We start from the raw sequence: 27,414 nt of genomic DNA on the forward strand, positions 1-27,414 counted from the left end.
GTGACATTTCTTTCTCTTGTTTGTCCGTGGAAACAGGGAGGTCAGTGACAGATAGGACAGAGTCACTTGGCTTCAGTTAGTTATGTGACCTTTAAAAGCACAAGCGCCCATTTCAGAAAAGGCTGACTTTTGAGAAGACAGACCTTGAGCTCCTTTTCTGCTTTAAAGAAGAAGGAACACTTACCGGGTTAATTTAAAACTCTGATACAGATAGAGTTGAAAAGTCCCTAAGAGGTTTCTCTAACGAACAAGTATGGTCTTGCGTTTTCCCAGCATGCAGTTTTAATGTCAGACCTGTGACTCAGAGCCGTATACTTTGCTGGCAGTATGCATCAGTGACAGGATGCCAGTCTAATCGTCCAGAAGGGCTTGTCCCCAGCTCAGGTTGATCTATTATAATCCCCAGCTGAGAAGCCGCCTTTAATTTTTCAAAATCAATAAAGAAGAGAACATGAACATTTGAAAATCAAATACCATGTATACTTTACAGCTTTTCAGTCTAAAGACTTGATGAACACCAAGTGCCTCCTTAATTTTGAAAAGTCGATCCTCCATTGCCGCTGATCTCTCGTGGTGCAGCACCACAGGGAGCATATGTGTATGTGTGTGCCGTCAGGATAAGTGTGTTACTCGGTTTATTGTTATGTAATTCACTGGCGAGGCATTGTGGTTTGGTGCAAAGAGCACTAGACTTGGAATCAAAAGCCACCTCCTCCTGTCTAGGTGGCTTATTAACTGAGAGTAACCTTAGCCCAGTTGGCGTGGGATTCCCAGACAGCATCTTTGCTGCGTAAACAAAAGTAACCTGCCATTTCAGGAAGCTCTGGTGGGCACTGCATGACCCACTTGAGATCCTTTCACCGTTTTCCTTTCTCTCTCTCCTTTCCCTTGTAGATCACAACTCTCCTTGTTTTAGTGCAGTTGACTCCTGTGTTACAGGAAAGCAATCTGATCAAAAACTAACTTACTACTTTTTTAGTTGGTTCGTTCCATCATATTAAGCTTTGTATATCTCTGACAGGATTGTTTGTAAGAACATTCTGGAAACAACTTGAATGTCTGTCAATAGGGGACTGATTAAGTAGGCTGTTGTGTATCTACACAGTTGAATACTGTGTTCATGTTCTGAAGTGGAAGCTCTTTACTAACATGGAAAATTCCCTAAAATATATTCAGTAGAAAAAGCAAGTTATAGTATATCACTATTATGTTTTTTCAAAAGGAAAAAGGAAAAGAATATAGCTACCTATTTTTCCTTTGTCCAGTATCTCTGGGAACATAAGAAGACTGTGGTATCATTGGTTACTGATGAAGAGGGAGAAATGGGCATCTGGGGGACAGGCAGGGGAGAAGACTTCATTCACTGTTATACACATGTACCTTTTCAACAGTATATATTTTAAAAATAAATCTGCACACAAAAAAAGAATGTTCACAGCAGCATTATTCAAATAGGTAAAAAGTGAAACAACTCACATCCATCAGCTGATAGATGAATTAACAGGGTGTGGTGTGTCTATAAGATGGAATATTATTCAGCAGTAAAGCAGAATGTAGTGTTGATACATACTACATCTTGAAGCTTGCAAACATCAGGCTTAATGAAAGGAGCCAGGCCCAAAAGATCATACTGTATGATCCCGTTTATGTGAAGTGTCCAGAATGGGCAAATCCACGGAGACAGAAAGTAGATCAATGGCTGCCAGGGGTTGAGGGGAAGAGGGAATAGGGAGTGACTGTTAATGGCTGGAGGGATTTTTGTTCTTTTTCTTTTTCTTTTTTGTTGGTGGTGAAAATGTGCTGAAACTAGATCAGGGTAATTGTTTATAAGTATACTAAAAATCACTGAAGTGTACACTTGAAAAGGCTGAATTTTATGGTGTGTAAATTACATCCCAATAAATAAGGTAAAATAGAAAACAATTTGCTGAAGTCATGGACATGGAAACTTTAAGAATGACTGTGAGCATATAAAACAATGAACAACCCTCTCAAGTTTCCACCTGAGAAATACTTGCATCGTAGCACAGTTCGCAGGGCACTGCTATAATGCCAGAGGATTTCAGATCCTTTAGGTGCTTTCGCTAACACTCAGCACTCTTTTCATTTTATCGGGAAATAATGTTTACCCAAATGACACCCTGGTGGATAGAACTTAGGCAAAATAACCAAATAAAGGATCTTCAGTTATATGGGACTGAGTATTGTGGCTGCAGGCCTGCCCCAGGCCTTGCCACTAGGAGGCCCTTCCTCCCCTCACAGCTGATCCCACAGCTATCTGTGCCACAGCCTGCCTCCCTGTACCCAGGAGGCAGCCCTGTGCTCTTCCTTGGGTTCTCGCCGGGCGAGCTGTGTCACAGGGCTTAAGGAGCCCTTCCTAAGAGAAGAGGATTTGCTTCAGGGCTCTGGGGTGAGGTGGGTGGATCTAAGAATATAGCTTCTCACTGTTCATAGGTGCTGCGTCACTGGGGATTGTTGTCCAGCAGGACAGCTGCCATCACAGCATCTGGCCTGTCCATGGGTTGGTCAGATAATGGTCTGTCAGTCTTCCCAACTCCAGGTGCTTTAACACGTTCATTTTGGGGTTGGGGTGGCTGCAATGTATCTTTGGTCAGGAGTAGAGCAGAGAATGCATATTTCAGTTATGCCACCCCTGAGACCTCAGGTACTGCTGTGCACGCTCCAGGCAAGTTTCCCTGCAAGCAGCCTTACTTCAGCTGAGCTGCTGAGCCCTTCCTGTAAGTGGCCTAATAAGTTAGGGTCTTTCAGATCCATGTCCTTGGCATTCATTCAGAATTAACTCTGTATTCTGTAGAAACCTACCCTATGTTGTGGCCGGAGCTGCAGTTCCTGATGGTACAGGTGGCCTCTCTTTGTTGTTGATCTTCATAGGGCAGCTTAAGATCAGAGACATGAACCATGGGTGGCCTGCTATCATTAATTAGTCTCATCAGAGCGAGCCCGTGTTCATCACGTTGGAAAATCTGATCATCCATTGGGCTCACTGGACCCTTACTTGGTAGGAGGGATATAGGGAAGATCCTTCCCCACCTGAAGGTTGAACAGGTGACCCAGACCTAATGGGGCTTTTATTTTCAGTAGAGGATCAAGGGGGCAGAATTTCGTTCTCTCTAGGTCTCCATCATCTCTTCCTAAACCCTCCTCATCCATGTGGGATATACAGTTCTCTCCTCTGGGCTGCCCTGCTGTCAGAGGCTGATTCCTCTGAGGTCCTAGGACTTTTAGAATTGTTCTCTTGGTGCCCCAGTCATTCTCAGGCTCATAATCCTTAGAGCTGGGCTCTTGCCCAAGATCCTGTGCTCTTATCTCTCTTCCTCATATTCCATGTGAACTGGTAAACTTGGAAGATAAACTCCTCTTTTGCAGGAACCTCCTGCTTGTGGCTTCCTCATTTTTAGAGCCCATGGAATAAATAATATACTGTCCTTACTGTGTGCTAGCCACTGTTCTAAATAGTGCAAATATATACTACTTTATTTCTCACAAGCCTTGTTAACAAAGGTAGTCTTGTTATCCCCATTGAACAGATAAGCAAATTAAGTCATAGAAAACTTAAGTAAACCTTGCTTGCACACAACCAGCATGCTGGAGGCAGGATTCGATTTTAGACATTCTGGTTCCAGAATCCATGCCCTTAGTCACTACACTTGTTCCCTTGAAACTTTATAAAATAGATATGCCCATATTAAACTCAGGGCAAATTCAACTATTATTTGTCTTACAACCGTATTAGTTGTTCAAACAGTCTCATATAAAGTTAAGACTTCCATTTTTTTCATGGAAGCCTTCAAAACCATTATGGTCCAGTCTAACGCATTCTATCTGCATTCCACTGAATGCAACAGGATGATCACCATCACTCTTGGTTTACTTTTCCATGCCTTAGACAGTCTATTCTTATTTCTACAAGGTACATACTCACCTATTTGTTCTCTCTGATTATCACACTATTTGAAAATGAACAGGAAGGGTTGGGATTTGAGGTAAATGTGATGTGACCTTTCTGAGGGCATGACCTTTGGCCACTCTAGCTGCAGACTCCTTCTCGTGTTCTGTTTGCTGGACTTCGTGTTCCTGTCATTCTATTCATGTCCTTGCAGCCTGGCACAGTCAACTTATTGCTTGACTTCAAGAGCTTTGACACTACTCACTCGTGCTCCTTGAGTGTCAGCTGTTCCAGGTGGACCCTCTGCTCCTCCATCACCCTGCTCCTTAGCTCTCCTGGCCCTATGTCAACTGCCCCCTCCCAGTTATCTCGGCTGAAGTTTATAGTCCCTTTGATTAGACTATCAAAAGTCAGGGGCCCGTGAACCCCTTTTACCATAAATTGAATTCCTACGTTTTACATTATTACAAGTAAAGCCTCTCACGGGCAACAGCGTGATACTGTGTGAGGAGGACTGCCCCTGTTGTCTGGGCACTCAGGTCCTAGACCTGGAGCTGCTGTTAACGCAGTGAAGCAAGTCGTCTCCCATCTCTAGTCCTTAGTTTTCCCATCTGTCAAATGAGGTTGTTGGACTAGATGGTGTCCAAGATCATTTCCAACTCTGTCAGAATGCAGTCTTTATGAAGGTGGAAATACCCAGAGGCCCCACCCTTTGTACTCCGTGCTCACCACGCACAGACTGACAGACAAAACCAGCTGCCTTTTGGAATAGTAACTTCATGGCAGGCCACACACAACATCCCACTGACCTTTACCTTGATCTTACTGCTGTGTTCTCTCACGGCAGTGCCCATCCTTGCAAACAATAGCTCCTTCCACAGAAAGGCATTCATGTTCGCTCTCTCAGAGATGAATCACCATGGACTGCCAGCCTCCTGAGTCTTCCTATGAATACCTGCTTCAAATCTGAACAGAGGTACTACTCAGGCAGACAAATAATGGCCCTCGGGGAAACTTGGCAGATGGGAACCAAGTAAGGTTTTCACCCTAGGTACCTTCAGTCGTCCAGGAATCTGGATTGCCCCTGCTATCAGTCAACTCTGTTGCCTAACAAAATCTAGACTTGCTGAGTGGCACACTGATCGCTGCTTGATGCCTCTCCTCCTCTGGTGTCCCCACTCACACTTCTGTGCATTGTGACCAGAGTGCACAGAACCACTCATGAGTGTTACCAGCCTTTACACTGAATTCTAGGGCTATCCCCTGATTGGGAATCAAAACACTGCATAATTAGGTAATGCATGAAGTCCAGTCCTTTGGGAAATGAAGACAGATTACATGATACTGGTTGAGATCTCACAACAGGAAAAAGGTGGTCAATCTCAGTTAGCAGCATTGAAAATAAAGAGATGGAAGCTTATTTGATTTGCTGTTCTTTCCTGTTATGGATGTTAATCAGCTGGGTACATTACAGATGAGGGTCATGGATTGTTTAGCCTTCAAGCATCTATCAGAGTCTTGAAATGTCCATAACAGGTGGGCTTGGTGAATGCCAGGACTTAGCATGATTGAAAGGGTGTTTTGAGTCATGGCACATGGCAACATAGAAATAAAACAGATATATCACAAGTGGGTAGTAGAAATAGACTGGAAGAGAATTTTAACACCTAAAATATGACAAGGATTTATCTCCGTGGGCATCTCAGTTTCATGCAACATTCATTTTCCTCTGATCTAAGACTGTGTTTGCATTATGTATTTCCTTTTAAAACTATTTCTGGTTTTGTTTCTTTGCTTCTATCATTTTTCTTTTTATTTTCTCTTTTAAGTACCACCTCTATTTGTTTTTTTTTAATCTAAATCAGCATGGTGGCTTACTTGGAAAGCCATTTGTTCAGTGTCGTCCTGATGGTGATTTCTGGTGAGAGGCCCACACAAACATCTAGAGGATGTGGTTGGGATGGCTCCTACACCTTGGTGAGAGTCTCCTAGCAGTATAGAAAGGGGCAGACTTTGGAGACAGGAGACATTTAAAACTTACTAATCATTTCAAAACTCAAATGACATGGCTCTTGTTTAAATTCTTAATCTCTGAATGAGTGTTATAAGGAAACCTTCTCGGCCCTCGTTAATTGTGAACTGAACAGGTCTTCACTGTTCAGTTGAACAGCATTTTCAAAATGCTTTGCTACTTAGAGGGTCTTCTGTTTCATGTATCTTAACTCATTTGTAACAGGTCCTCCTCTTTCTTAGCCTTTCTTCCCTTTGCTCTGAAATCCAGAGACCCTTTGGGGAGCGAGAATTCCAGGCTTGCTTTCTTTGGGGTCTGACGTGATGAAATTGCCCTTCATGTGGTTCTGGGAGGTGCTCCTTCATTCTACTCTTTGACAGGTATGCCCTGAATTGTGACATTTAAGCAGTGACTTTGCAAAATTTGACTTGTCAATAAGAAAATGTACCCTTCCCACCCCAAAGATTGACAGGAACATGAGATGGCTGAAGCTGGGCTGGGCTTTTCTGGCAAAAGCCCCTGGGACAAGGAATACTCCGGAGAGCTCAGCATTGAATCACATCGTATCATAGGGCATGACTAGATGCCTCAACCTCGCAGTTGGAATCAGTCACTAAAACTGTTGGCGAAGGGACAAAGTTATGTTGAGAAAAAAAAAACTTGCCGTGTATAAATTTATTAGTAGTGGACATGAGGAGAAGAAGAAATGTAAAAAAACATTAACATGAAACCACTGACAAATCTACAGACTCCTTTCCAGGTTGTTACCAGCCTCTTGCCTCTGGCCATGACTAACGGCCAGTAATTGTCTGAATAAGTTTTCAACCATTTGGAAATTTCTTTGGTCAAAGAAAAATAAACCAAAGGGAGAAGGGTGACCGCAGCCGAGCTGTGAGCGGGGAACTCCGGAATTTGCCGCATTCGACCCTTAGGTTGGGCCACTTTGAGCTTCAGAAGTTTGATCCTCCCAGTGGTGGTTCCGAGGTGGCAAGTCTGGGATTAGGTTACAGTGTGAGAATCCCCACAAACATGATTCTACTGTAACCTCACAGTAGCCCTTATTTCTCTCTTGACAACTGGGATCATCCCATTAAAGGGGGTTAGCATCTCAGGAGAACCTCACAATGAAGCCCCAAATAAAGTACCCTTTTGCCCCACACCCATCCTGCCGCCCAAGTCCCTCATTAGTTACTTGATCACCCAGAATCACAACCCCAGAGAGATGGCCAGCTCCTTGCCCTCCAATATATTCCCCAGTCCTTTGCGTCCTGCCCCATGGTGTCCTCTGTGTGTCATCTTGGTTGTCTACACTGAGTGTCCCCTCTGGACACCGCAGTCCCCTTGCAGACTTACTCCTGGCCTCCGGACTCCCTTCCTCTGATCCACCCTCCTCAGCACTGCCAGCCTTGGATCCCACCCTTCCCTGGCACCAAGTGCAGAAAGGCCCTCAGGCTCTGGCTTTCCATCTCTTGCCCATTTTCTGCACTGCTGTTCCCTTGTCCTGGGCTCCTGCCCACACTGGGCTGCCTCTGGAGCAGGCCCTGTGTTTTTCCCATGCCTTTGTTCACACTACACCTTTGCTTGGAATGCCCCCTTCTCTGTGTGCTGAAGTCATACCCATTCTCCCGGGACCAGGTGAGTCACCATCACATCCATCAAGTCTTGTCTGATCCCCCAAACCTGATGTAATCTCTGCCTGTGATAAATCTCGGTGCCACGCGCTCCATCTTGCACGGTAATCGTTTGTGTGTTGATCTTGGTACACTTGGGAGGAAGGACTCTATCTTATTTGTGACCACTAGGATATCTTGCACCTCATAGTAGGATATCTGTTCAACAAGTGCTTGTCTTATGAAATAAATGAGTGGATGGCTGGGTGGTGTGTACAGGAGGAGCTCAAAGGCAGGTTAAAATGCAAGTGCAGAGTAGTTGGAAAACAGGAATGTGTAGAGAAGCTCAAAAATAAATAGTTCTTAGAGAATCACATGCCGGGGGGACCGTAGGGGTTTTGATGCCTCAGACTCCCTGAAAACTCATCCCACTGGCCACTAGAGAAGCTTGAGAGACTGGGAGGCCTGACACGTGGCGGACACCGCAGAGAGGTGCTCCTCAGACACCACCCAACTCCACCACTAATTGGATGTAAAGGTGCTGTGAGAACAGTACGGTGATTATTAAGGATATTATTAAGCATCATACTGCTAATGTGTCATGAAGTTGGCTCAGAAGCCAATGAAACCAGTAATGGTTCCCACGTCTGCTACCTAACTGTCAAGGGTCCTGAACCACTGATCCAAGACTGCAGACTTACCAGCTCTTCCCATGAGAAGCTGGTTTTCACCCCGCAAAGGGCCTTTCCTGGTCTGGTTTTGTGAAAGTTTTGTGACTTGAGCACAGGGGCAGTAAGGACAAATGTCAGAGCAGGCAGTGGTCACACTTCATGAAGTTTTTAGGAAGGCAGAGGGATCTGGTTGATGCAAGCTGCAGATGGAATACATGCTGTTGTCGTAGGGCCAGGCTCCCAGCTCACAGTGGCTTTTCATATAGTTGACTAATTAATAGAAAGTAACACTCTTGTCTTTGTATTTTCTCTCGTGTTTCAGGCAAAATAGGGTTATGTTTATTTGCACATTTCATGAGGCTATGAGCCTGTCCATATTCTGTTTTCACTTTGACCAGACAACTAAACGGACTATGATACTTGCTAAAGGAATACACCTCCTGGCGCGTGGCTGGAACCCAGGCCTGACTTCCTAGAGGAAAGCATTTGGCACACTGAGCAATTGTTCACAGCACTAAGAGAGGCATTTAAAAATACCTTAGCTCTACCTAAAAATATACCTTACCAAAACCTAAAATTTAGGGTTCATAAAGGTTAATCATCTCATAAAATAAGCACATTTCCTCTAGGTGAAAAGTTTAAGTTTATTTTAGGGGTGTGATACTGTTCAAATGGGCCAATCTCCCTGCCATAATTTAATCAGGCTGGATAAGAAACAGGTAGAGAGGCGTGGGTGAGAGCTCAATGTCACTTCCCTTCTTTTCCCAGGCAGATTTTTTTTTTACCTGAACATGTGAAATAAAAGCCTGTAACGTCCTGGCTTTTATTGTTCTATCATTTTCCAGCTAACTAGGAGTAACTGACCATGTCAGCTATGTTTTCGAGTAACTTTTTTCATTAAACGTTTGAAGAGCATAAGAATTGTAAAAAATCATGCATTTATTTATCCACAAAGCATTTATTGATTTCCCGCTATAGACGTGGCATGGGAAGACAAGTAAAGCATGCCCCTGGCCCCCAGTTCAATGGCCAAAGCCACTTTTGGGGTTCCAGGTGGGACTATGTTTTAGTTTTATATGAGGCTTGATTAACACTTTTTTTGTTAGTCCATTTTTTTCAACAAATAATTATTGTGGGGAACAAATTGTGGAAGCGGACAGGGAGAGCTGGGGCAGGGAGCCCGGCTGCATTTTTAATTTCAAAGATAATGTCACTGAAGAGGTGACTTGCAAAAAAGCAACGGGGAGAAGCTCTGTGCTGAGGGGAATCAGCACTGGAAGCCTGAGGCAGGGGTGTGTCTGGAGGGTGAGAAGGCCAGGAGGCCCGCTGCGAGGCCGGAGCAAAGGGAGGGAGGGCAGCAGGGATGAGGTAGGGAAGGAATGGGGCAGGGGGTCTTGGAGGGCCTTGTCAGCCAGCCGCAGGACCTCGGCTTCTCCTGTCCTGCTCTGCTTGACACTGGAGAGATATGTGGCTAGAATTGCTCTTTTCAGTGTTCTGCAGAACTCTGGTACATACCAAAGAGGACGTCGATAATGCCCTCGGTGTCAAATCCCTTTTAATTTCACTGCTAACATACATCTCTCTCTTATAGTTACTTTTATCATGAACAGCACAAAAACAAATTCTTCATAGAGCCAAATGCAAGCTCTTTAGGCACATAAAGTAGATTAATAAGGGTGGCTCAGCGTTCAGCTATGCCAGAGCCGAGTCCAAATTTTATTCCAGTACAGGGATGACTTTCTATGTGGCCTCTCTGGCTCTGGAGCTAATTTGGATGCTGAGTAGCCCCACAGGTATTTATATGTAGTGTTTGGTATTTTTACTGGGTCCTATTCTTCTCCCTTGGATCACCTAAAATGGTTAAGAATTTTCTAGTGGGATTAAGGTTGTGATCTCTGGGGAGGGGTGGGCCATCTGCTCTCGGTTATTTTTGTGTTGGCCGCTTCCCCTTAAATGTATGTTCACAAATGAGCCACAGCCTTATCAGCTGCGATTGAGGGAAGACTCGTCTAGGTGCTGCTCCTGAACTTGGTCTCTGAGCCATGGCTTCCCACAGACACTCAGGTAAAAGCTTCACATTCTTTATCGTCTGTTGTTAAGCACAGTTTTGTTACTTAACTAAAGGTACTTCTCGAAATGATTTTAGTCTTGTCTGAATAGTAAATAAGTCATAGATCATCTCTGTTCTGTCCTGGTCTTCCTCAAGTGCTGAGTCTAAGAGAAAAGGTGATTCTTATTCAATTAAAACTAGCAGTTTGAGTGGCTTATTTTTAAAAATATAAATGTATTACTGTATTTCACATTTTATGAAACTCTTAAGAGATTGTGGAAGGAAAGAATTGTTTTTGATGAGGAATTTTTTATTTATAAGATACGAATCTTCTTGTTGACTGCTTTAAATCAAATTTAAGGTGTTGAGAAAAGGTCAAATGAATATGGAGCTGCAAGGAGGCGTATTTATAACTCAGAAGTCCATAATGACTTACCACATCTTCCCTTTGTCTGAACAATGTCTTTAGTCTTCCTGAAGAAACAGAAAGGGACAAACTCGTGGAACCCCTAGACCATCGTTGCCATGAGAGTCTTCCTCTTGTTTGGTAACCTGACATTGAGGAAGCCTGTTGGCCACAGACAGACATCCGTGGAATAGGGGCCGAAGGATGGAAGGAAGGACACTTTCCCCAGAAAGCCCAGTTCTCTGAAGTCAGCCTGCTGCCTGTCTCTCCTCTGAAGCCAGGAATGTCGCTGTGGCTCGTTTGCCCTCTGCCTAATCAACCACCCCCTTTCTTAGAAACCAGGCACTTTATCCTGTCTCCCAGCTGTCAGATTAGGGGACAAAGGAATTATCAGTGGAAGTCTTTCGGAAAAATTATTTTTGATAACTTGTCATTGCCTGTCAATATTGAAATAATGGGAATACCCTTGGAAACTTCTCTTTTTAAAACAAATATACTACAATGAAGTTCCCTGCTTCAAGGAATTAACATGCAATGTCTTCCTTGTGCCCAAGTGTTCAAGCGCTATATCTGTTTTCCCCCCCACACCCATTTTACAAACACCGCACCACATGCCCGAGATTGTGCTAACCAGCCAACACACACATTCTGTGGGTGTAAGCAAACTATTCGGCTGTACCACTTGTTCCAGTGAACGTTGAACACGTTGCCTAGTAGAGTAACTCCCCATTTTATTTACCAGTTAAGTGACACAATAGCGAAGTAGACTTAAAAGGTGCATATTTACTGTACACCCAACCTTGAATTTTAAGTGCACCAAATTCTGACATTATTCTTACTTCCATAATTCTGGAGGCTACAACTGTGATTAAGTTAGACAAACTGGTGACACCTTTTAGGTGATTTGTAAAACCAGGAACGATCATTTTGTATTTGGCCTAGGTCCATGAACGGTGATGAAAGAGAAGTCCCCACCGAAAGGAGATCCACAGTGCCCTGAAATGGGCTTTTGTGTGGATGAAACAGAGGCCCTGATAATTGGGTCAGAGTCCATTTTGCATGAGCACCCACATACCGAGAGGACTGTTCAGGGACAAGAATGTATACTTTTGTCACTGAACCCGTTCAGTCTGCAAAATTATGTAGATTCATTTCCTTTCCCCTTGGCCTTTCAAATAAGAGGGCCAGGATGGAAAATGAAATGGTGGGGTGAGAGGGAGTAATCAAACTGACCTGGCTTCTTAAAATAACTGAAAAATGGTAGTCAGAAGACTTGGTCGAGGGTGAAACGGAATGTTTTGTACTTTCAATGGCCACCAAACGACCACCTACTGCTTTACCACAGCTAGAGAAGCTAAAACACATGTACTGGTGCTGCCGGCCCAAGAGCACTTTTTTTCCACATGAAAGATGGAGCGTGCTGCACGTCACATGTGTAATAGCAAGAAAAGCTTCCTGTATGGGCAAAATAGTGCCGGAACAGAATCTGGCCTGGTGGAAGTTCAGTGGCACATAGTTTTTTATTCAGTAGTCTCTATCCAACCCCCTGAACCAGATACAAGCTAAAACTGTGTTACCTTTATACCAGTGACCCAAAAAGAGATTTATGGGTTTTTTTCCAAAATGCAGCATACAAGTGAAGTTGCTAATAGCATTGAATCATTCTGTACATGTTCTGCTTTTAAGAGAAAAAACACTTTCTGATTTTCTATGAAATTCTATGAAAGACTAAGTTTCTACCATGACTCAAGAGCTCTGTCTCATTGCAGCTATTTAGGTATTTATTCCCAAATGTCTGACGACACCTTCAGGTGCCTTAGCATGTCTGTTACACAAGCGTCCTATTCATCAGCTGAGGCTTCGTTCTATTTGTTGAATGTTCTCAGGAAAGCAATATACCCTTTCTTTAGAAGCCAATATTTATACATGGAGGGACTAACATACTGGTATGTTGGACTTAGCAATTAACAGACCAGAAATAACCTGAATTTGTTTTTTCTATTTGGTTGCTAGTCATTGTTTACATTGTGTATTATATCACTCAGGGAAGTACATAGTTACAAAAATGCTACCCGGCTATAATCACTTTTTCCTTAAATATTCTTATTTTGAGCCACTTGGGAATGAGGGGAAAAAATGAACATTAGCAAGAAATAGGTGAGAAAATGCATATAAAAATACAAGCAAAATTATGTAATACAAGGTGAATCCTTGCCAGTGAGAGGTTTATAGTAAAAAACAAATGTTGCAATGTTACATTTTTCATATATGTACATGACTAAATAGGAAGCCAAAAGTTTTTATTAAGATACTAAAGTTTATGTAGGCGCTTCTTAGCATGCTGCCTGTAGTTCAGGAATTTTCTGAAAGAGGAAGCTTATTGATTAAGTGAAGAATGATGTGTCTTTTGAAGCAGGCATAGCAAAAAAGTCAAACTAACATCTTGGAATGAATATCTAAAATTTGATCACCCAGTCACATTTCCAACTGCATTCTAACTTACTAGGTCTATAAAGGACTGTCAGTTGGACATCAGCTCCTTGGGTCACAGGAGCTGCCCCCTGATTTTCTAGAACAGAAATCTTTGTTATAAAATGCTTTTAATAAAAAGAGGTTAGAGAAGAAGCCTAATGGTGGGGACTTACCTCCATCTGTCAGTCAGCAGGCGTGGACTGTGTGTCTAGTGAACACAATGCCCTGGATTTAAGTCCCTGGGGCTCTTTGTGTATTTGCAAACTTTCCTGTGATTGAGAAGCCTTGTTACTAGGATCACTGAGGGCCATACTATCAGGTTAGCATTCAGCAAACATCTACCCTAGGGCACACATGTCCTGGACAGAGACAGGCAGAAAGGGAAGGAGAATTATAATTACATGTATCCAGTGTTTCATGTAATGGTCAATGACATGCCCTTTCCCAGATAACAGCAATAGGGCAAAGCAAACAGATCTGGAAGTTTTAGATGGTTAAAAGTCTTCATCTTTCATGTACTTAGAAATTGCCAAGGGGATAGCAAATGATAAATGCCTATTTAGCAAGATTAAAGAGAACCCCACAGAAGAGGTAAAGTTCCATCTTCATTTTTCTCTATTTTTCTTATTTCTAACAAAGGGAAAGAAAGGACCGCATAAAGCTTTTCCCTTCTTGTGAAGCCAGAGCTTAATTAACTGTGGCTCGTACCAGTGGGGCCTACAGATCAGGATATTTGCTGCCTTATAAGAATGTCTGTCTCTTGCCGCATTGTCATTTATAAACTGTTTTCTTAGTCATAAACCTCTTGGAAGATCAATCATAACAAAATATTTTGTTCTTGTACGCATCGTCCATATTTTATGCAAAGGTTTGACATGGTAACTATCTCCTCAGCAGGAATACTTTGCTCCCTCCAACTCCTCCTAGGCATACTTTGTGAAGGTCTGAGATACTTTTGGACCAAATAATCCTAAATTTAGGAAAACACGAGGTAAGCTAATTCAGATTGCCCAAAGTTCCACTTAATTGGATTTATTGCAAAAAGTACTAAAGTTCATGGATTTCACATCAACATTGTTAACATGCTTTAAGTATTTCCAGCCTGTTTACTTATTAGGCAAAAAGGCAACGTTCCTAGAAGTGCCTATTTTATCTTGACAAATAAGTGTTTACACACATGAGAAAGTCTTAAGTCAACTGCGGAAATCGGTTCTAAAAGGATGTGCCCTTTGAAATCTGTCTCTCCATCTGGAAACAGACTCTTTGGGTTTAAGTGTATAGTGGTGGGGAATATAAAATGACCTGGGATTTTTCTTACTACAGAAAGGAAGAATAATGCCTAAAGCTAGTTCTCACAGACACTAAGGGGCAGGACTCTCCTGAGTGGTACCATTAACTTGGGGTTGATTCACTGCATTTTCCTTTTGCTTGGTTAAAGACCCTGTACTATAGGGATGCTAAAGTGTTGAGCAACTCCATGACTGACTCCATTTTCAACACACTCTGGTACTTCCATGTTCATTGGTGAGCCATGGATTATTTCATCATCTGGATGCCCAGAAACTTTGAGTGAGTTGTCTTCTAGAACTATGAGAGTAACCAGTGAAGAACTTGGCATTGGTAAAATAACAGTTTGAAAGTATGTGGTTTTAAAGTGGGAAAGACCTGGCAGGTAAGATCTCTCTGGTACAGTGGACCGCAGTGGTTTTCTTTCTCTCTAAAACCTCTGAATACCTCCAGGTAGAATGCACTGTGTTTTCTAGTGGTTTGTTTTATGTATGACACTAATACCTATATTTTTACCATAAAGCAAAGACTCACGAGATGGGCTCCCCTTAGGTGGGACTCTATATGGTACTTTAATGGAGAAATATTCAGGTGCTGTTTCTTCTTTGAGAGATCAAAAAAGGGTGTTATGAAAGTGAATAGGGTTCAATTTTGAAGTTTTATTCTAAATAGAGACTTTGGTAAGGGAGAAGGAGGGATTTTCAAATGTGGTCCAAGAAGAGAGTCTCTGAAGATCTAAACCAGCCATAGTTACTGGCCATGCAGGAAGCCAGTGCTGTCTAATCTAACAAATTCTGATTTCCTGCCAAATGGCAATTAGAAGTCACTGATAATTTAATTTCCTGGCATGTACTGTTACTGGAGATTTATTTGGTTTCTCTACTCAGCTCTTAACGAGAAAGTAAATCTTTGTCGAGTGTACAATTTCGGTGTGGAAAAGCTAGTAAGCTGGGAAGACCAGGGTTCTATGTGATATGTGAAAGGCCATCAAGAATGAATTAAGGGGAGTGATTTTCACCGTGCTATCCCTGTGACAGGCACTTTTTCTATACACACAGAGACTAAAAGCAGTTTAAAAGCTGTTTTACTTAAACCATGTGTGTAGTTCAAGGAGATAGGCCCTGGTTTCATTGTATCTCTACTTTTCGCTTCTAACCCAATTATATAAGGGAACATCCCAGTTTTTCTTTCTGGGGAAAAGTGCCTGTAAGAACCATTCTCTCATCTCAGTAAATCTCTGAACTCTGACACAACTGTCCCAAACAACTGCCTTTGCCCAGGAATGTGTCACTCACTCACTTCAACTGTCAGTTTTCTGGCAATGAAGGGGTCTGTCTGTCTGTCTGGAGGGTGGCTTCAGAGGCTGACCCAGTTCTGAGTGAGAGTTCATCCGCCTTTGCGGAGGCAGGCTTGAGACACAGGGTGTGGTTTCCTGAGCTCACTCTCTGGTGTTTGGTTGCCTATGGCAACAGTACCCAAACAACTTGGACATGTGTTCGTATAAAAAAAAAAAAAACTGGGAACGGGACCCAGAGTGGGAGTTTGGGGCCATTCAGTTAGTGGAAGAGCAGCGGTGAGTACTGGGCGACTGCTCATTCCTCTTCCCTCACTCTGTCTCTCTAAGTGATGTGGGGGGATGGCCGGAGCACAACAATCATATTTTTGGGCACTTAGAGAAAATAGTCTCCATTTTTGCATTTCCTGTACTTAGTAAATAATTGCTATTTGCCCATGGCAGTGTCTTTTTCAGGGAGAGGAATTAATTAGCATACGCTTAAAGAAGTTGAGAGCTCATAGAAATCCACTTGCAGTGCCATTGTGGTGGCAGGGAGGACAGTGCCTTAGCAATGCTTGTGACTGTCGGCGCGGGGCACGGGGCAGGTGGGAGTTGTTCGTAGGAAGGCAGTGGGAGGGCTTCTTGCAATAAACAGCTTCACACTTTTTAGAAGTCATTTTTTTCCCAAATGATACTTTAAAGTGTCCGTAAATAGTATGCTTCATTGACTCTACCAGTCCTTTCTTGCTTGAACGAATAACGCAGTTGCAAAACTTGCCGGCACCCAGGGAGAATGCCATTTTTATCTTGCTTGATGGCTCAGGCCTCAAAAGTCAGTAAACTGTCTCGGACAAAACTCTTTAGGATCCATTCAGGGATTTTAAAGTGTTCTGTCAGATTTAAAGTATATGCAGACATCTTAAATCAATAAGGACTGCATATGTGCTAAGCACAGGCTAGAGTCAGCAGGAAGTTTTGTTGAAATGAACTGAATTTCACTGATAGGAGGCAAGTGAGGCCTCCGGAGGATGCTGGCCCCCCTAAGAAGTTACGGAGGAAGAGCCAGAAGCTGGCAGGGAGGTTTCTGGCTCGCAATCTAGAAAGCAGCCCTTACAGCAGAGCGTCTGGGCCTCTCCTTCCTCCCAGAGGCCTCCCACAGCAGCCCACCTGTCACCAGGCTGGGGAGCTTTCCTCCAAGGACCTGCCCTGTGCACACTGTGCCCAGAGCTGTGTGCCTTGGGGTGACATAACTTCTCCTCTCCTGGCTACACTTGCTCACCCCACCGCTCAAAGCCACGGTGCCTCCCAGAACCCTGTCTCACCAACAAGCTCAATCCGCCTGTCCCCCTGCGTGTTGTCTGAAGCAGCATGGTGCGATTTCTCCCATGGCTCCAGGGACTTACTGGCCATTGGCCTAATGGCCCTCTGGAAGCTATACTCCAGGGCTCTGTTTTCTCCGCTGTCATGGTGAAGTGTCTGTTGCCTTGGCACCTGTGCCAGCCAGGCTCAAGTGGCAGCTGGGCGCTGGCCCCCAGGCCCCCCATGGCATCGCACAGCTGCCCCCGTGAGCCGCCGCGGCAGAGTGCTCTGGCCTTCCCTTTGGTCATTTGTTCTGCCTGCTTGCCTCGCAGGTCCTTCCAGCTACAAGGTGGGCACCATGACTGAGAAGTTTGACTGCCACTACTGCAGGGACAACCTGCAGGGAAAGAAGTATGTGCAGAAGGACGGCCACCACTGCTGCCTGAAATGCTTTGACAAGTTCTGTGCCAACACCTGTGTGGAATGCCGCAAGCCCATCAGCGCGGACTCCAAGGTCACGGTGGTCCCCGCGCGGGGACGGGCAGGCTGGCCTCGGGGGTGTGCTTTCCCTGTGGCCCAGACAACAACAGCCCGCCCTCCCCTTCTCTGTCCTCACTGCGGCCTCTGGCAGGCAGGGGCCACACAGAGGTGAGGGAGCAGAGGCCCTGGCCCAGGAGCAGGGTGCCCTGGCTTCTAGCACCAGTTCCCTTAGCACGGCCCAAGTCAGTGTCCCCAGCTGTCCAATGTGGGACTTGGCCTGGGTGGGTGCTGAGGCCCTTGCCAGCCCTGTCACTTGTACTCCTCCTGTTGTTTCAGGAATTGTGAGTCTTTCATGCTTGCTTCAGTGTCCCTCATGTTAATCCTAAGAACATTCACCTTGGGGCATCTGCAGGTGTAAGGGGCTGTGCCGCGGCAGCAGTCTGCCCCAGGGAAGTCAGCCTTGATGGGAGAGGCACTGGCCCCACGCCCCGGGCCCCCAGCCGCACTGACAGCAGCCGTGCCCTTCTGCTTGCTTCCCAGGAGGTGCACTATAAGAACCGTTACTGGCATGACACCTGCTTCCGCTGTGCCAAGTGCTTCCACCCCTTGGCCAATGAGACCTTTGTGGCCAAGGACAACAAGATCCTGTGCAACAAGTGCACCACTCGGGAGGATTCCCCCAAGTGCAAGGGGTGCCTGAAGCCAATTGTGGCAGGTATTGCCCATGCTCCCCCTGCCCTGGGAAGCCAGAGAGGGGACCCCGAGGGAAGAGACGAGGTGGGCGGGCTTGCTGGTGATGGATGATGGGGCTAATGTTGCTGTGGGCTGCTTTTAGATTTGAGCATATATTTGCACGCATATATATACACGTATATATGCGTACACATCTATGCTCGCACACACGCACACACTCGGAAACTAAACAACACTGGCGAGAACTGTCTGTGGCAAGAGAAAGAAGTGAAAAGTATGTAGCGCTTTCTCATTTGGGTATAGTAAGTGATCAAAGCATGCTTCTTCCTTAGGGTATATAATTCGGGGTCAGGTAGCCCCCTGTTGACCCTCTAAGTCCACGAAGGGTACAGGGGTGGGGATTCAGGTGTCCAGTCCTCAGGCACTACGGCTGGGGTCCCCTCCCCAGCAGAATCTGGGTTGGCACAAGTGCAGCAGAGCCATTAGAGAGAGCCTCCCCGGGTAGCTGAATGGGAAGCGTGAGGCCAGTAACTGCAGGGCCTGCATCCCCTCACCTCTGGAGGGCCCAGGGTGGGAGCTGAGAGGATGCAGCCCCTGCAGAGCGTTGTCAGTGGGGCCATCCGATCGCTTCCCCGCAGGAGATCAAAATGTGGAGTACAAGAAGACCGTCTGGCACAAAGACTGCTTCACCTGCAGCAACTGCAAGCAAGTCATCGGGACCGGAAGCTTCTTCCCTAAAGGGGAGGACTTCTACTGCGTGACTTGCCACGAGACCAAATTTGCCAAGCATTGTGTGAAGTGCAACAAGGTACGTTGTCGAGGGAGTTCTGCACCGACTTGTTTCTAGGAGCGAATGACAGTTTGCAGAGCACTTGCACACACACTATCCCATTCCATCCTCACGACAGCCCTGTGACATAGGAATTATTATTCTCACTTTACAGATGAGGAGACTGTGGGAGTAGAAAGCCGTGCCCAGGCCAAGTCAGGCTGTCCGTGGGTGTACTCACTGTGGAGGCATGGGCAGCCCTGGTTCTAGAGGCCTGCCTCCATCACCTAGTTGCTGTGTAACCTCAAACAGGGGCTCGCCTTCTCTGAGCCTCGGTGTCTTCATCTGTAACTCGGGGATAATAATGGCACCTGCTTCCCATGGCCGTTGTGGCGATTAAATGAGATATTGTATACCAAAGCGCCCAGCACAGTGCCTGGCATGTAGTAGGCATTCAACAAAATGGTTGTTGAATCTGAATCCGGTACTACACTCCCTGGTCTAGGCCATCACATCTGGAGGAATCACTTACCAGGATCAGCCCTGGCATGCCGAGTGCTTTGTGTGTGTTACCTGCTCTAAGAAGCTGGCTGGGCAGCGTTTCACCGCTGTGGAGGACCAGTATTACTGCGTGGATTGCTACAAGAACTTTGTGGCCAAGAAGTGTGCTGGATGCAAGAACCCCATCACTGGTAGGCTAAAGAGTCCTTGCTAAGTCTGCCAGGCTAGGTTTTGCGCATGGTAACCATCTCTCATTTTCCTACGTCGTCGGTTTCATCCACAAAGGCCCCAGAGAATGCCCTCTCCCCCTGCCACTGTGGTCCCAAAGGCCCTCAAATAGTTTGGATTCTCCCTCAGGTCAGGTTAGCCTTTGCACTACAGAACACTTCCTGACTACTGCTGATTAACAAACGAATGCTGCCGGAGTTCACGAGCCCAAGAGCCACGGCCACGGCCATGGCAGGCACTGCGCGGGAAGCGGGGCTCTGGGAATAGGGCGGAGGGTGGGGAGGGGGAAGGGGGAAGGGAGGCTGGAGAGCGACGAGCTGGGATCAGAACACCCCATAGCTGAAGGCTAGCTCAGAGGTGCCTGTGGGCCGGTGTTTGCGATCAGAAGCGAAGCGATCACTTCATTCCTCATCTTGCGGCCGCGATCCACGTGCCCTGGGCCCTCCCCTCACCTCCAATTTTCCCATCTCCCCCGGGGAGCCTTGAAATGTACATTTGAGAAGACTTTTGCCATCCTCAGGGAAAAGGACTGTGTCAAGAGTGAGCCACCCAGTCTCTAAAGCTAGGAAGCCCCCAGTGTGCCACGGGAAACGCTTGCCTCTCACCCTGTTTCCCAGCGCCAACCTCCGGGGCAGGCATCCGGGTGGAGAGAGGACTTGTCCCTCGTGGGTGGTGGTTCTTTATAGAAAAAATCGAAGCTTAGCCGCTCCTCGAGGCCCGGTAAGTGCACACCCCACCAACAGCCCAAGTTTGCCTCCTGGTGGCCACTTTGATGCCATGGCCCTGACCCAAATCAAAGAAACTGGTTATGCTGGGAGGTCGGTGCGCGGCACAGAGCGATAGCAGTGGCATGGGAATGTGGGTTCTGTAAATGAGGGCAGCCCTTGGCTGAGTTCTGGCATCTTCTCAGGTCCTTGAGAGCCGTAGCAGGGTCGCAGCAGCGCGGGGGCCAGTGCGCGGTGGAGAGGGGCGGCGCGGGGAGCCAGGCAAACGCTGCCCCGCGTGCTTGTCGGCGCCGTGACCGGGCGAGGCGGTGGCCTGTCTCTCACCTGTATTCACTCAGCTGTCTCTCTTGTTTTCTTTTGTTGTTTCCTCAGGGTTTGGTAAAGGCTCCAGTGTGGTGGCCTATGAAGGACAATCCTGGCACGACTACTGCTTCCACTGCAAAAAATGCTCCGTGAATCTGGCCAACAAGCGCTTTGTTTTCCATGCGGAGCAAGTATATTGCCCCGACTGTGCCAAAAAGCTGTAAAGTGACAGGGGCCCCTGTCCTGTAAAATGGAATTGAGTCTTGTTCTTTGTGTCCTCGCCCTCTGCCCTGCACCACCCATAGGGAGAGAGTGGCCTTTCACCTCTTTACAGTTGCTCCTTCTCTCTTTCTCCCATTTTACAGTATTACTCATATAAGGGCACACAGTGATATTAGGATTTAGCAAAAAGCAACTCGCGGCAAAGTTGATTTCTTGATAGCTGCCGTTAAAAATTTACTCGTAGATAGATTGACTCTTCTGCATGTTTATCATAGAGCAGAAAAGTGCTAACCATGTAGCCGCTTAGTGATGTAAGCAAGAAGCATAAGTGACAAAGCCCCCACTGAGATGCCTCCCGTGGCTCAGCTGGGACCCACCGTGTCATCAGGACACACAAGAGTTGCAGCGGCTGCTCCAACTCGGCTGCTCACCCTGTTTCGTGAGCAGAGAAAACTTACCGAAATGCATGGTTTAACTTCCTCATCCAAGCCTGCCTTCTGTTCTGTTGTGCTTTCAAACAACTAATAAGAATTTCCAGAAAATTAACATTTGAACATAGCTGTAATTCTAAACTGACCTTTCCCTTGTACTAACATTTGATTTCCCTGTGTGGCATGTTTTCTGAGCGTTCCTACTTTGAAGCATGGAACATGCAGGTGATTTGGAAAAGTCTAGGCAGATCTGTGAAAACAAGCCTGTTTCAGAGGAACATGGTCACAGCGAATCCTTCTGGAGACTTAAAATCACTAACCCAGCTGTCCTTTCTCTTTTTTTTTAATTAATAGTTTTGTTTTAATTAATAGCAACATAGTTTATGGGTTTGGAGACTTGCATGAAAATATTTTAGCCCCCTCAAACGTTCCTGCAGTTTTGAAATTCATCCTACAGAAGTAACCATAAAACTCTAGAGGGGTAGCTAGCTGAGCAGACGCCGGGACTGTCATTTACTCTGATACGGCATTTCCCCACAGTGACAAGTTGGATCCCTTGTAACATAGTAGTTGTCTGCTCTTTGTCCCTGTGCTAAAGAGGCCTGTCAAGTCCCTTCTCTTGTGATTCTTAGGACTGTCCCTCAAGAGCTTAGCTAGATCTCTGGGGGAGTGGCCACTGTCCTCACAGGCAGAACCAGATTTCCACGTAGTGCTCACCTGAGATGCAGGATCACCTACTTACTGTACTCTACTGACTTTGTTCTATGACATAGTATAACAAGACACTATCAAAAGTAAATATGTAATGACAGTACATACTAACATTCTCGTAGGAGTGGTTAGAGAAGCTAATGCCTCATTTCTGCATTTTGTCATTATCTATGATCATCTAACGTCTCAGTGTATCCTTATCGAAATAAAGCGGCATATAAATAACTGGCCTCCTGTCTTTTAGTTCTGTTGTGGGGAATTGCTATAATGTGAAACTGAGCCAGAGACCTAAATGACACTTTTCCTTCCTTCAAGGATGTGCACACAACAGAGGAATTATAAACAAGATAGCACAAGCCTGTAACAACACTTAGATTCCAGTTAAAAGCAACAGAAACCCACTCTGACCCAAAGCAGCATTTCCCAGATGTTCATATCCCTTTAAAAGGGCAAATTGATTTTCTTTGCCCAGCAGGGTGGGGGTGGGGGGCGTGGGAAGCGAGTGACACTGAAGCGTGTCTTCTGGAAATCATGGTTCCCCTTTGTTGGCTGCCCTGGATCCAGGTCAGACACTGTTACATCCTCAAGGGCTGTTCCCTCCACCATTGGGCCTTCAGGAGAACCTTGCTCCCCTTGCGGACAGTGCCTATATGGAAGGCTGCACATTTGGGCCCAAGTACTTCCATCAAATGAGTTGGGGGCACAGGGATAGTGAGGGCACAGGTAGAGGTTGAAGCTTCTAGGTCACCGCACACCTCCGAGGCTCATGCTGTTGGGCCACCCACCAGCCCACACCACATGGTGGTTTCAGGACAGCCCTGGAGGGCCTGTGACATCAGCGCCTGCAGCACTCTGCCCCGTGGAATTGTCACCAGGCCATGAAGCCACCTAGTCAAACTACATTACAGCTAAAGGCAGAGCGGGAAGGAGAGGGTGTTAGCCCCTCATGAGTAAGGGGCACAACCCCTTCAGTGCTAATGTTCACTGTACTAGAAGGGAATCAAACCCTGTCAGCAAGAGACAAACATTTTTATGAATGGGGAACAGCCCCTTGTGTATGTTTCCCTAGTGGAATTAGCAGTTAAAACCGTTAAAGCCATGAAAAGAGTATCTAGTGAACTTCTGGAGCCCCAGGGAAGCAGGAGTTGGGGAAGGATCAGGATGGCGCCCCTCTTCCTGCTTCTCCAGGGAGCAGGCAGGTTGAGTCACTGAGACTGCCATAAGCGACCCAGCTCGGGGGGCCACCCCGCCTTCACTCAGGACTCCTCCCTGGGGAGAGACCACAGCATAGCTCCAGCATCCTCCACCTCTGCTTGTGTGGCTTCAGCAAACCCTGCACCTTTTCAGCATCCTGACTCACCTCTCCTCTAACTGCCACTCCCTTCCCTTCCTGGTCCTCCTCCTCCTCACGGCGCTAGTTCTGTGCCCCCCAGTCCGCTGACTGCTTCAGCTTCCCTCCTGTCCCTTCTCAGCTCCACCCTGCCCTAACTTTCCTCATCGCCTGCCCTAGCGTCTGTGCCCTGTCTCGTCAACCATTCATGTGCCCCATCAATCCTTTTACCCTTTTGCCTTCCTATCCCACTTGGCCTGCAGAACCCCAGCCCATGCCAGGGCCGAAGAGCTCTGCTAAGAAGAAGCCACACAACCACAGACTGCAGCCACCAGCATGGCAGGAACTCCTATGGGCCCTCAACTCTGCCTGACGTTCCTTGTCCCACCACTCCGCCACTTCCTCCATATTCCCAGCAGATTGCCTCCACCACCTTCCTCACTCAGAAACAACCCTTGCTTGCCATGCAATGCCCATCCTTAGCACTGAAGCATATTGAGAAGTGCCTTATACATGTTATATCCAATCCTCACAGTGAACAGTGTCACCCCCATTTTCCAGATGAGAAAACTCAACTTCAGAGAGGTTAAGAGGCTTGCCTAAGGTCACACAGCTAAACAGGGTCAAAACACCACCCAGGGCACACCTGTAGCCTATCAGTTATGTCACTGCTTTGCCATAGAAATGGTGAGCCCCCTTGAGGGCAGGGACACTGTGACACATCACTATGAGAAAACCATCATGCACACTGCTCAGTACTTACTTTTGAGATAACAATTGTAAGACTCAGGACAGGAGGGGAAATTTCTAGTTATCAAGTTTTCAGCAGAGAATGCTTTCTCCCTCATAATTAAGGGGATCAGAATGTCAAGAGCATATCCAGTTGTGGTTAACAGGGTGGGCTCTGGAGCCTGCCTGGGCTCAAATCCTGGCTACTCCTCACTTTCTAGTTATGAGACCTTGGGCAAGTTACCGAATCTCTCTCAGCTTGTTTCCTTGCCCGTAAAACAAGACAGAATTCCTACCTTGTAGAATCACATGCACATTACATGATAATACAAGCGCTTATTAGGGCAACTGACACCCATTAAAAGTGCTCAGCAAACATCAGCAATTATTTTGAGCTCCAGCACCAAAGACAGTATATTACCTACAATGCAAGCCACAGGACACTGTTCCCATTCCCAAATCAGTGTGGGGTGCTGGCTTTAAAATCAGACAGACTTGAATTTTGAATTCTGCCTCTTTCTAGTTGTGCGACCTTGAACAAATGCCAATCTCCACAAATCTGTGTCCCCCTAGGTAAAAATGAATACCCACACCTCACACAGTTGTTGGCAAGTTTTAAATGATGCCTATAAAGTACCTGGCATATAGTGTGTGTAACAGTAACTAGTTATTACAACATAGTTGGGGAAATTATTACACACACCCATGTAGAAGCGCTGGAACTGGATTGGTGGGAGAGGGCAAGGGCAAGGCAGCCTTTCTGGGACCTGCTTCCACAGACTGGGCCGTGGGGTGCAGGATGCGCTGTGTGTGATGCAGGGAATGGGCCTGTACATTGTGGCACAGTCTGCCCCCAGGCTTTTGCTTCTTGGTACTAGCTGCTGCTGCTGTTCTGCCTCGCCTCCTGGTCCTCTCGCTCTTGCCACAATGAGTTTGATTCCTCAGAACTGAAAGGGCCCTGGGATTGTAGCGCAGACCCCTTGCCAACCAGATGAGGGCTCAGAGGGGCAGTAGTGTATGCAGTCACATGGCAAGCTCACAGCTGCCTCAGCTATGATTCCGGTTTTCAGATCCCTGTCTAGCACCCTTCACAGTATTCCATACTGTACTTTTATGGCTGGCAGGGACTGGAGTTGTTAAAAGGTGTCAATCCACACGTGATCGGCAAGTCATGACACAGGTGTAGGAAATGTGCTGATCTACCAAATCCGCTGGTAAAGGCCAGGGACCTGTTCTCAAGGAAGAGGACACCAAGAGGCTATCCAGAGAGGAAGGGAAACTTGAGGCGACCAATGTGTACCCTATCAGGTTCAAGGGCACCAGCCCAGGACAAGACAGAGAAGCTAGGCCAGTGTCCCTCACCTTGGAGCTGTGAACAGGGTGGGCTGACTGCATTTCGGGTTGTGTGCATGCCAAGGAGGCAATATCCTGGCTCAAGAGCAACAAGGGGACCAAAGAGTACAGAATGTTGGGTGGGGAATGGCTGCCACTGTTCTCAGGAGCACCCGACCCCAAAGATGGGATAACAAAAACCTAGTGGACTAGAACGTGTTTTCAGATTGAAAACTAACCATTTACAAGCAGGTGAGAACATTTGTTTGGCCACACACACAGTGTTAACAGTGATGCCATGATGACGTGTATGTAACAGCACAAATACTGCCTAAGCACACGCTCAGACTTTAAAAAAGCAAGTGTTTTCCTCATCCACGGCAAGCACCAAACATGAGGTTTGAAAGGGCTGGAGGAGAATGGGCAGTAACTGCTTAAAGGGCATGGGGTATATTTAAGGTGACGAAAATGGCTGCAAACCCTGTGAATGCGCTCAGTGCCATGGAATGCTAACAATGTGAATTTTACCACAGCGAAAAGATACTTTAATCACTGGCCTCAAGTATATAGTCAGAGCCATCAGGGGCAAGAGTTCAAGCATCGAAATAGGTGCAGGAAGAGCACAGAGTCTGACACTTCACATCTTAAATGACCCCCAAGTGAACTCTGCCAAATCATCAAACCAGCTAAGAGGCATCAGAGGATTTGATTACTATTTATTGAGCTCACTGGCTGCCTGTGTTCATAGTTTGGTAACAGTTGGTGTCACCTTTATACCACACCACCAGCACATTTTTCTGGTATACAAAAAGAAAGCTTGCTTTACCTGCAAAGTTTATTTCATAGAGCACACATTTATACAGAGGTGTAAGAGAGTTTCAACATGTGACATTTGTGCAGAATATCAGAAACCCACTTGCTAGGATGATTGTCTCTGCCTTCTATCGAAAAAAACTAGTATATAAACATAGTTGTGAAGTCTAAGGCACCAAGTTCTCTACAGTAAAGGTACATTACTCTGAATAGGAAAGAACCAGGCAATCAGAAAGAATCACCACTTCCTCATACTAATCCAAGGCTGGTGAGCAGAAAGGAACCTGGGCCTACTCCAAAATGTTGATTCACTAGAAAACTCTAGCATTAGGACAACTAATATGCATTCAAGTTTTTGTCAAGGGTTTAAAGCAGGATTTGCTGGATTTCAGGGAACACCGTGTGTGTGTGCATACATGTATGGATGTGTGTACATCTGTGTGCCTATCATAGGGAGCAAAGATAACACTGCTCCTATACTCACTTGCTGCCAATGGCTAGGAGGAAAGGCAAGCAAATTTTGGTTCCACATCCCAAGGCTGAGTGTATACGGAAGGGTGGAGCAAGAGAACACAGCAGAAGATTACACACAGTAAATGCTTAGAGGAACTAAACATACCCCGCCAGACAACAACAGCCAAGCGCTGCTGTATGTATACAATAAAAATCATACGTTTCTGTAGATAAACCCTAATATGTACTTCATCAGGAACACTGACAAGAGCACAAAAGATGCTAACTGCTCCCAGATCACACGTTCTGGGACTCTCAACACTGGGGGGTAGCAGCACCTGTGCATGTGGCTGGCAGATTGCTAAGGCAGAGTTCAAAATGTACGTACATAATGGTAGAATGTGGTTTACTGTATTTTGCAACCTTTTGTATTTGTGTAATTGGAAATGATGCAACAAAGCTCTTGTGAGCAATCCGGAATCCCTCTATGTTCTCTACAAAATTGAATGTGAGTTTTAATTGCTAAATTAATGTAATTATTAAAGAGAACAAATGTCATTTTAAGATTTTAAATAGGTACTGAGAGACAATTATTCCTTGGGTAGAGGTTCTTTTAGAAACCAAGGGTTACCATTTTATAAAGGCAGCCCTGACGCACAATCACACACGTGTGGCAAGGACACACAAGAATGAGAGACAATGGCG

At 46.0% G+C, this 27,414-nt stretch overlaps 1 protein-coding gene across 5 annotated transcripts in view; it reads left to right on the forward strand.

Annotated features, from left to right (window-relative positions):
* Window positions 1-22,277, forward strand: part of FHL1 (four and a half LIM domains 1) — a 58,343-nt gene extending 36,066 nt beyond the window's left edge. For 2 of the 5 annotated variants that reach the window (XM_017659075.3, XM_037016884.2), the window contains exons 3-8: window positions 17,322-17,503; window positions 18,010-18,184; window positions 18,801-18,970; window positions 19,437-19,623; window positions 20,181-20,380; window positions 20,758-22,277. In XM_017659075.3, coding sequence (XP_017514564.1) covers window positions 17,348-17,503; window positions 18,010-18,184; window positions 18,801-18,970; window positions 19,437-19,623; window positions 20,181-20,380; window positions 20,758-20,841 — 972 coding nt within the window. In that variant the 5' untranslated portion in view covers window positions 17,322-17,347 and the 3' untranslated portion in view covers window positions 20,842-22,277. Of the gene's footprint in view, window positions 1-10,108; window positions 10,264-15,862; window positions 15,988-17,321; window positions 17,504-18,009; window positions 18,185-18,800; window positions 18,971-19,436; window positions 19,624-20,180; window positions 20,381-20,757 lie in introns of those variants that run through there. The other 3 variants (XM_017659074.3, XM_017659077.3, XM_017659078.3) reach the window with 3 other exon arrangements.
* The last annotated feature ends 5,137 nt before the right edge of the window (window positions 22,278-27,414 follow it).

This window comes from Manis javanica, chromosome X (assembly GCF_040802235.1).
Source record: "Manis javanica isolate MJ-LG chromosome X, MJ_LKY, whole genome shotgun sequence".
NCBI classification, from domain to species: Eukaryota; Metazoa; Chordata; class Mammalia; order Pholidota; family Manidae; genus Manis; species Manis javanica.